Raw genomic sequence first — 11,331 nt, 5'->3', positions numbered from 1 at the left:
TGAAATATGACCTGAAATTTATGAGTACCAAATTTTGTTTAAAAGTGATTCATGTTTGTGAAGATATGATTACAAACGTGATTTCGTTAAATCGCGCGTAGACCGCGTAATTTTTGATTGCGCATCGTGAAAACATAACCACATCGATTCCTGGCCATAAGGAATATACTCTGAAAAATTGACTTAGATAGATGAAACTGATGCCAAGATAATTCACGGACAAATAGTGCTAAGGAAAGAATAAATAAATAAATAAATAAATAAATAAATAAAGATTTTGACAGAATCAAGAGGTTATATGCATATCATGCATATAACCTAATAAATAAATAAATAAATAGGCCTAATAAAGAAATAAATAAAGATTCTGACAGAATCAAGAGGTTATATGCATTAATGCATATAACCTAATTATTACCAGTTCAATGGTTTAAATTTGATTGAGCTGTGATCATGAATTGAAAATACAAGATGGCATCAAGATCGTGTCCTTGAAATTGAATTTCGGCTGTTTAGAACCATTGACGTTGTGTGATTTAATGATAGCCTTATACCATAAAAGCCCAGGTTTTGTCAAATCGTAAAATGTGTGCATATTAAGAAGGGACTGCTGTTTCAAATCTCGGTTTGAGCGGCCATTGCACATTTTCTCATCTTTATATATTAATTAATTTCTAGTATATCACTAGTTTGGTAGTCGAGTGGTTAGGATACTTGACTGTCACACAGAGAGACCTGGGTTCAATTCCAGTCCATTCAGCCATTTACATTTGATTTAATTTAATTTAGTTTCAATATAACACTATATTTCTGTTAGATTAAAACCGTTTGCGATTCAGCATGTACTTGTAGTACTTGTATAATAAATTAATCATAATAACAATTTCATGCAATATGTGTCTAAGGTAAAAACATTGTGCTTCTAGTTATTTTTCAAGAATATTTTAAAATAGCATAAATATGCATAATCTGAACATGTTTAGCCCAATATAAAGTCTCTATAATTTGTAGTTATGTAGACATCTTGGAATATGATTGTGTCAATATATATATACAGTTCGACACCAAAAGCAACTCTCTTGACCGATTTTCAAATATGGTGGCTATCTTTTTTATAATGTCAAATTTTGGACTTTTGAAGTTCATCATACTGTCGACATACATCTATTTAAACTACAAAACATTTAACTTATGTCAGATTCATTATTTAACGTATTAATTTGAAAGTAAGACGCTGCTGACCACTGCTGCTAAGCCAATTTGATACTTGTTTCTTGATTTCCTGCAAATCAAATGTCGTTATGAAAATGAATGTTGACATACATGTTACTTATCGTTTGGAAAACATAACGTGTTGATCGTAGTGGAGCCAGGAAGATTCGTAGGGATTCGAAAGACCCCACCCCCACCAACTCTTTCCTGAACTGGCCTTTTCAAACTAGAGACAAGCAGTGAAAGTTCTAGTAAATAGGCTTAACTCATGACATTTATTTTCAGACCTAAACATCTTTTCTTTAGCTGTTTACGCTTGCACTTTCACCTATTTTCCCTGGCTACACCCTACGAGCTATATAATAGTTTATTGAAGAATTTCAGTTCCTCCACGCCCGTACGTTTGGCTGTAAATGGAAGTAAGGTTTGATCGTCACACTACATTTGATTTGGCTTTAGTTTAAATTCAAATACATACCAGTTTTCCTTGAGTAAGCTGAGGTGTGTCGTCCGGAGATGTTGCCTCCATATCAGCGCAGTGAGAAGAACCCTGAATGTACAACGCAGTCTCGGCGGAGTCACTAATATTCTTCAGAACACTTAGTGAGTGCCATGGATCAATAGAACCTAAGCAAAGGTATAATTGTGATGGCACAAGTTACAATCCGTTATTCATGATTAATCGAATGACGTAATGCATAAATTGCATAAATACGGACACCACTGGTGCTCGGGTTCATGCTATCAGTATAGGCCTATACGTTATATATGCTATTGTAAATAAATTGTTTTGTAAATGAAGTATGAATGAATTTAGCTGATTGTGGTTAACTTTATACTTGTCGGAAGTTTGTTAAACGACATCATAAATACCAACATCCTTCGATAGTGTTATGCAATGTTGATGTCGCCTACATTTTCAATATTCATACTATTTTTTTTTTATGTATAGGCTTATGAATTTTTATTTTAATATAAAGACAGGTGTTACATTAGTAATAATTTGTTTCGTGGAATTTTGATATAACTACATCAACAAGTAAATGTGAAAGTAGATATTTAAAAAAAAAAAACCAATTTATAAGGAAAACATTTTAAAAATAGGTCTATATACACTGTTGCCTCTGCATAATAATAATAAATGTTCTAGCCTATTTCCAAAATAGAAAAATATGGCACCAACAAAGATTTTGTTCGTAATGACTTCAAAATACAGTATATTAAAAAGCATCGTTGAAAGAAAAGATTTAAGCCATGAAATAAATCCTAATTAACCCAATGAAATAACAAAAATGCAACCAGCCATTACCACTCTGTTCGCCTGCATTTTAAGGTGTTTAGACCAACCTGCTCTTAACTTACAAGCATACAAGAATATAAATTAAATTAAAAATATTTTTTTTAAAACCAAACTAGTACCATTGACAAAGAGTATTCTAGTTCCCTTCGGAGTATCAGATCCATAATACTGGTTTGTGAAGTTGACTCGTGCGTTGATCTCATCTGCTGTAATACCAAATACATCATTGCATATGTCTAAATATAGACCAAGACCCAAATACGTAGAAAACGGACATTGTGTATTTACATCACATGTCTGGACTGAAAAACAAAAACATATAATATATAGCATGTATATGTGTATTCTCACAGATTTGCTCATCTTATCATTTAAAATTTATTAATAAATTGTCAGTACTAGAGGGTGAGCTCGCTTCGCTCCCTCCCCCTCTAGGAAGTGTAGACGATGGTTCTCGGAATGATAATGTTCTCCTTATACGTTTTCTGTCGGTTACCATTATTGAAAATGCTTGACATTCGTAAAACTAAGCTACTTTGTTTCACAGTGTTTTAGATGATTAATAACATTTTAAAGTATAGTTGTTATTGTTTGGTAGGGCCCTTTGGGGAGGTGGAGGTCATTTGAGGGAGGTGCTTATTCGAGAGATATATGTTAAATTGTTTAGTTTTAATAATATGGTAACATTTATAATCAAATGAAATCCTCTAATAGATATGAAAAGTGCTAAAAAAGAATAACAAATGCTTGGTAAATTGTAGATAACAGTGCGGTGAATTCTACTACAAATAGTATAATTGTGTTATTATAAATATGTGGATGGACGTTTATTAGATAGTTGGGTTGGGGGGGGGGGGGGTTATTATTCAAAGTGATGTTTTATTGGAGAGGCGTTTATTCAAATGAATACCATCCTAATAATTATTAATACATTATCTAATTTAATCATCTTTTGAAACTAACTGCCGTGAAATGTCTTATCACCAAATCTCCCTATGTAATTTTATAATACTATTCCCCACAATATATTCCAATTCTTTATGGCGTATATTTGATCTTTATTAATTTGCAGTATAATTCCTATTATTTAACTACTGTTCCTTCACACACGCGCGGTATGTTTTAAAATAAACAAAAAACTGAAATGGCTATGACTAATGGCCAACTTAAGCTCCAGTCCTACTATCTGATTTTTTTTTCGTCTTCCAAAGGGACACTGTATTGATTGATGGAAAGTGCCTGTTTCCAGTCACCTTTAGGGTAAAATCTATTATTTTAACTGCTCCCTTGTGTATAAAAGAGAGAAAATATTTGAAACCAGGTTGTTGCAAGGTGAACTTATCTTAAACCCGGAAATTACTTTCACCGGGAAGAATTGAAATTGAGATGAAAATCTAATGTTGAAATCATAAATTTTGTTAAAAAACTCTTTATAATATCTTCCTAAGATAGAAATAATTATGGAACAATAGCGTCGATGTGAACACTAATGTTATCAAATCTACGTTTCGCGGTACATCTGAGATAGATAAGGTAGGTATCCAAGGCGGAGATTTGTACCGAAGTGTTTGCATTGTGCTCGCCTATGTCAGAATTAACCATAATTTATATATAGATATCACAGGGCGGTTTAGAATATTTGTTCTGTGCCTGTGTTAAAGTAATAGACCATATGGTAGAAGATTTAACTTTCAAGTAGTTATTATTATTACCTATTTAAGACACCTCTATTCTATTAAGGGGATGCCTTAAACTGTTATTCATATTAATATCATAGTCATGTCATCAAAAAATCTTCATATCATTTACATCATTATAAAATTTCTGTTGTTATTATTACAATCAACTTCATCAGTTGTATAACATTTTAAAATATATAAATTCCCTCCCTTTTTCCATTATTTATTTTGGAGATACTTTCTTTTCGAACTGAAAAGATATGTTTAAACCAACACTAATTTAACTTATATGTGTAGTGTGTTCATAATTATTTAAATTACTGTAATAATATATAAATTGATACTTACAAAAGCCAAACTGAGTACATGTTTGGTAAGTCCATGGTCGAATACCAACTAACTCCTGCGCCACCGTTTTGTTTAACTCTTGCAACATCTGTTCATATGAGCTTTCTAAGCATTTTTCATCCAACGATCCAAGAAATACCTACAATAGAACAATATCATAAACCCGAGTCAAACGCCGAGCGGTTAGATCTAATATCGGCATGGGTGCGAGGCCGACTCGCTCCTAGTTCTGATGGTGGAACAAGTCTTCTCAGATAAGACTATAAACCGTAGATCCAGTGTACATATTTTCCCTAAGTACACTTTGAATCCAGTTCTGAATTCGAGGGGAGATTTACCCCGCTGAACTGGTTCACAAATAGCCCGTGTGTTAGAGAAATCACCACCTATCTGTGATACGGTGATCAATTTATTCCTGGAAATCGATCCTAGGTGCCAAGACAAAATACAAAAAGACAACTTCCGGATAATGAATGTATTATGGACGCCTAGTATTCATTCCCTTTAACACATTATAAGATGTTTCACCTAAGTTAATTTGTTCCGAATGCCCAATGTTCCTACAATGGTCTAATTCAAAACTCCAATTTTGGTAGCGTTTGTATTTATACGATTACGCGTTGAATGCTAAAATCTCATATTTGTGATAGGTTGTGAAATGACGTTTAAAAGAAGAAACAGTTGTTCCTCATCTTCGTCGTCGTCATAATCATGTCCACGAATGCATGTCAACTCATCTTCGTCGTCGTCATAATCATGTCCACGAATGCATGTCAACTCATCTTCGTCGTCGTCATAATCATGTCCACGAATGCATGTCAACTCATATTCGTCGTCGTCATAATCATGTCCACGAATGCATGTCAACTCATCTTCGTCGTCATCATAATCATGTCCACGAATGCATGTAAATTTAAAGAAAATACGTCTAGTCTATCTGATTCTTTTGAAAGAAGAAATGATTATTATAGTCAATAATGTTTTGTATTATGGACAAATGACTTGAATTGAATAATTTCTTTTTAAATGTGGAAAGAATGGGATTCAAGATACTAATGCATGTACGAGAATGTACGTTATCCTTTGATTTTTAGAAATGCACACTGGTCAATATATTTGACAGTATCAACTTTCTAAATAAAAATGAAAAGAAAGTTTGATTTACAGGGGTTTAGTTTAGGAATCTACTTTTATTAGTAAAATAAAATATATACTTAGAAACATGAAACGTTTCCCTATTTTTGTCTACATTGTCGTAAAACTCACTTGATTTAAGTGCACCAACTTATCGTAAGGGCTTCCCTCGGCCTCAGCAATCGTTTTACAGATGTATTCGACAGAATTATTAGTTCCATCGTCATTATACTGTACAGCACCTGATATATTATCTTCCAAATTGCTCAGAAATGTTGCGTAATCATTTTCAGACTTTAGTGGGCTGCAAAGCTCAAAATCTTTATGAAGGCGATCCAGTGATTTGTTTTTAAGTAACTGCCCAACTTCTTCAAACCCTGATGAAATATTTCCTGTACACTATACAGATAATAAATATGTGTAATTTATCGCAAATTGCGAGAGCGATGCATGATGGGAAGGGTTTGGGAAAAATAGCGCCAACACCAGTATATTATAAAGTTTGTGTTGGCGCTTGCTCCCAACCCCTTCCCATTATGCATTGTGCAATGACGTTTGTCACGAAATCAAGCTATTTGCGATCAACCGTATTGATGAGATATCCATCGTCACGGATTTACCACCACCATTATTACAGCTGTCGAAGAAAAACGGTGCTTGTGCTTGTTATGCGTATAAACGCACACGTTGGTCAATCTTCCCCAAAGTCATCGAATAAGATTGATATCATCTAGTGCAACGGTTGTATATGTGATGTATATAACAGTCCCCACGACTCGCCACGTCAAGTTATCATCATCGTCAAAGTTCATCGTCTCATGAAGTAAAAGTATATCTAGTAGTATGTTGACATAATTCTTACTTTCTGTGAACCACCAATAGATGTGTCTGATAAACTTGCTCTCACCACGTTGTTGTATCCCTCAAAATTGGTGATAGCTCGTACTGGAGCAGACGACGCTACAGCAGCATGTACTAGATGTGGGTACTACGAAAGAAAGAAATATTAGAAGTACTAGATGTAGGTACTGCGAAAGAAACAATATTACTAGAATTCTCGATTTGTCTCAATAAACTATGTTTCAAACTGATTTCAGAAAAATAACTGGTAACGTAATAAATTTTTTTAAATAATAAAAATAACAATGATCAATTAGTAGTTTATATCACATCCATGTTCAGTTTATTTTAAAGTTTAATGGGTATTTGGTTAAATTTTACCGTTTATTTTGTCTATAAGCGTTTTTTGAGGGACAATACATCTTTAATTATTGACTTTATTTTCTTTTATAAAAGAGCTTAATAATTGTATCATGTATTATGAGAAAATACAGGGCAGACAAAATGTGTAATTGACCGTTGCTGCAATCACTAAAACTACATAACTCAGATGAGCAGATTATATTTACCTTAATTCTAAACCAGGCAGATAGATCCCCAGCATATGACCCACCAAAACATATCCAAGTGGTATTAGAGTCAACACCATATTCTTCTGAGATAACTTGATGAAGTTTGGCAAGATCCCCTAAACTAAGTAATTAAAAACAGAAGGAAAAACGATTTGTTGGAAAGGTAACAAATTAAGAGATATCACGTGTTTTCCTTTAATCGGATCGGAGCATATGACGATACCATATCAGCCTTCTTTTCATTACATCCTCACTCCACTCAATATCTCCTGTTATTTCATATAAATCTTTTTCTACAGCCACCTTATAATTTCCTTTAGGAATTTTTTTTTTAAATTTTCAGTGAACGGCGTAAATAGTATAACATGAAATGAAATCTTGTAGCACCACTTTATAAAAAAAACGGGCTTATTTCACGATGCTCATTCTGCTTTACCCGTGGCTACCATTTAAATACAAAAGTAGTGTTACACACATACGCCTGTTGACTGGAGAGATACTTGAGATTACTCAGTTCCATACTGTCACCATTCAGGCTGTCTCCGTAGTAACGATGTTCAGCGCCCACAATTAGTGCACCATGGGTCTTAGCAATTTCATTTATTAGCCCTATAAAAGTGAGAAAAAATGTTGTTAAAATGCCGCCAATATAAGTTTATCAATATTTCCAAAACAATGAAAATATCTCTGACAATCAGAATACGATTAATAAAATGGAATAAATACAGAGGAATTGAAAAGTGATTGAATCAGAGAATGAAGGGAGATGACTGCGCGCGAACTGAATCAGAGAATGAAGCTAAAGCCCGGCGCACACTAGAGCCAACTGGCACGAGTAACACTTGGCTCACTTAAAAATTTGCCGCAAATTGTGATCGCGTTCTATCAGACGCACACTAAACGCCTTCAGTACGCGATTTTCTGATTGGATAGTTACTTAATACGCTATACGGCACGCGCTGACATATTATAATAAATCAGAACATGTCATGCGCAGTGGAATTTTTCAGTGAGCTATCTGCTCAAGTTCGGCGCAAACTTGAGGAAAATGGCACGCGTGCCAAAAAATATTAAACACGATAGATATTTTCCTCAGCGGCACGACGCGAGGCCGATTCCTCACAGATGACTGCGCGCGAACTGAATCATGATGGGAGTTGACGACTGCGCGCGAACTGAATCAGAGAATGAAGGGAGATGACTGCGCGCGAACTCGGTCACAAACGCAGTTTGTATCTATGTATTAAAAAATGTACCATATCTAAGATAATAGCCTGACAGCAAGCCCTCTCCGCCAATGAAAAGAAATACTGGTCCATCAGGTTTCTTCCAGTAATCATTAATGACTATGTATCTTTGTTTCAATGACCCTTTAACTAAAGGGTCAAAATGATCAAGTGGTTGACTGACATATTTTTCTTCAAGTTCAATCATTTGTCCAAAGGGGTTATTAGACTTGTTCTTGTAAACAGTCTTCATATATTTCTTGTAACGGAAATTGAATAATGAACCTGGGAAGGAAAAAAATGAATAGGCCTAATCATACAGATTTGGACGAAAATATACCGTGTCTACCATATCTATATTATTTTCACGCTGTTAATAAAAACACTGATTTTTTTAAATAAAATTATTTTCACTTTGGTAGAATTTCTTTTGCACATTTAACGTCAAAACATATTTTTGCACATTGTGGTTTATGAATGTTTTTGCATATTTGAAGGGTACCATTCATGTTTGCACAAAATGTGGTTGTTTAAGGGCAAAATGTTTGCACAATGTGACCTTTCTGCACATTTTATGGCTCAATGCGGTTCTTATGTATTTTTTAAACAAACTGCAATGATAAGTAATGAAGAGAATCTTTGAGTTTCTATTTACTGAATACCACTATTGAATAGCCTAGGCCTACTTCGACAAACCAGCTGGCCTGTCCCTGCCTATTATAAATTTTTTCCAAACGGAGAATTTTAAATATTTAGAGGCCTGCAGATGTGTGGCCTAAATAAATACCTTTAATAGTCGCAGTGAACATTGCGAAAATAAACACCAAATGTAAGAAATGTCCCATCTGAAATAACAAATGTGTTACAATCGGTAAATTGTTATTAATTTAAATTAAATGAAGAGTCATTCTACTCACCGTGTTTTCCATCTAATCAATCAGTGAAGGATACGAGTTTACAAAATGCACAGAACATTCTGTACCGACACAATGCGTTGGCATGGCACAACAGACAGTGACTATTATGCGCGCTCAAACAATAGAGTGATTTTGTGTTAAGTTGATACATCTAAAATATACCTATACGTCAGTTAATATTTTCTTATCAAAATGTAGTGCCTAGTAACGTGTCACGTGTCATAAAACTATATACAACGGACAGGACAGTCTTCAAACGTACTCGAATTTCCCTCGCAATATAATAAAGCGTGGTGTCCTAGTAAACAATGCTTAAGGCTAACAAGAAGAAAATAAGCTCAGACTCAGTTTTATTATCGACGTAGGCTATAGTACGTCATCTACATCAGGGCCGTAGCCAGGATCTGTCAAGGGGGGGTTCGCACACTAAGTATTTGGGTCACCCCCACCCCCATACCTACCCCCCCCCCCCCCCTGAGGCGAAGCAAATTTTGTTAAATGACACCCCTAGATGGCCGGAAAAGACACTCTCATGCAGCATGCTACCAATGAGCAAAACGATCGTACTTGGACTCATGGACTAACGATAACATTTGTTGCCGTATGTTAGATGCGCGTGCTCTGTGCGGAACCGCCGATTGTTTGATCATTTACTCGATATTTTGTTTTGCGTTCAAGTTCAATGCGAACGTACGTCTAGGAGAAGCCCCGAAAAAAGCACACTGGGTGAAGGCAAATGCAATTCTTATTATAGCTCTATCTATAATATTTATTTACAGCAATTTGTTGAGGAAATTAAATATGCCAATGTAAATAGGTGATATTGATACATTTGAGTACGTATCGGCTGGTGGTCTAGAAAAAAATAATCGGATGTCATAATGTGAACTACAGTACATGATACCATAGATATTATAGTGTAAAATATTAATATTCACTATAATCCTCTATGATACATTATACTTCATAGCCACACATAAATACTGATGTATGTCGGAAGGCTATATACTTTATGCATGCTGCCTGACTGCCAGTGATCTAAACAATTGGTACGCAGTTGTCTGGCGGTGTCCTTTGTACGAATCGTTCGTCCGTCCCCCAGCTCGCTGTGAGACGCGTCAATATCATGTTACATGCAGGGACCAAACATTTGTTTTTCAGGTTAAAATCGGCAATTCATTTGCAACTCTTTACAGACTATATCACTCGAAGTACTCTCATACAGGGAAGAAGGTACTGTATGAGTTATTCCGAACGAGTTTACAAATTTTTTAATTTACGAACAACTTTTTGTACTGTGGGGCACCTATTTGGACGATTTTCGGAGATGAGGGTGAGGTATTGGGCATGTCGGGGATGGGGGTTCGCAGTCGGTTAAGGGGGGTTCGCTGTAAAGGGGGGGTTCGCCCGAACCATAAAAACCCCCCCTGGCTACGGGCCTGTACATAAAATAATGTAATTATTTGGTGCCCACCAAGGATTGAAAATAGAGTTTCCATTAACTCATGGTGTAAATAAATGGCCCCAAATATCTAACTGAGGTGGTGACAGATAACTACTGCCTAGTCTACAGTTAGGTCTACACATTGTTTTTAAGGCGTCGGAATAATAAAAAAAACCTAACGGAAATGACAAGTTCAATACTACTATGCAAATACTTAATCCATTGTAGTTGTGCGGCGGAGTAGGCTATGTAGTAACTTGTTCGTTAGCTAAACTATTTTAATTAAAAATCACTAGCAATACACCTAATTCTATACATTAATACTTGCACTAAGTTATCATTTCTTACCTTTTGTTATTCCGCCGGTGGACCAGTGTCATGAAAATACAGAGAGTTGCTTCAATGGTCCTAAAGTCCACTCTCAGTTGTGTACTCACATGATCGGATACTACTGTAACAATACATTTACCATTTACATAGCATAATTACAAAACCAGAGACAGTATGGTTGTTATAGTTCCTTATTCATTTAACCTTTCAGTTCTGTTTGTCTGCAGTCTGTTTTGTCTTTTCACGTTTGTTTACTATTTTCAGTATCGGTATTTCTGCCACTTTTCTGTTTTCTTCTTCCTTTTATTTAAAATATTCAGATTATTTCT

The 11,331-nt window shown here is 35.1% G+C and overlaps 1 protein-coding gene across 1 annotated transcript; it reads right to left on the bottom strand.

Annotated features, from left to right (window-relative positions):
• Nucleotides 1-340: 340 nt before the first annotated feature.
• On the bottom strand, nt 341-11,100 carry LOC140060283 (thymus-specific serine protease-like). The gene is made up of 11 exons (XM_072106430.1): nt 11,021-11,100; nt 9,099-9,156; nt 8,342-8,596; nt 7,565-7,694; nt 7,083-7,206; nt 6,536-6,661; nt 5,806-6,072; nt 4,540-4,678; nt 2,632-2,814; nt 1,691-1,839; nt 341-1,282 (listed from the first exon to the last, which is right to left on the bottom strand). Exons 2-11 carry the CDS (start codon nt 9,154-9,156, stop codon nt 1,208-1,210), a joined length of 1,506 nt encoding a protein of 501 aa, XP_071962531.1. The 5' UTR covers nt 11,021-11,100; the 3' UTR covers nt 341-1,207.
• Between the last annotated feature and the right edge of the window lie 231 nt (nt 11,101-11,331).

This window comes from Antedon mediterranea, chromosome 10 (assembly GCF_964355755.1).
Source record: "Antedon mediterranea chromosome 10, ecAntMedi1.1, whole genome shotgun sequence".
In the NCBI taxonomy this organism is placed as follows: Eukaryota; Metazoa; Echinodermata; class Crinoidea; order Comatulida; family Antedonidae; genus Antedon; species Antedon mediterranea.
Note: the sequence above shows the minus strand (reverse complement) of the source record. Positions and strands in the feature narration are given on the sequence as shown.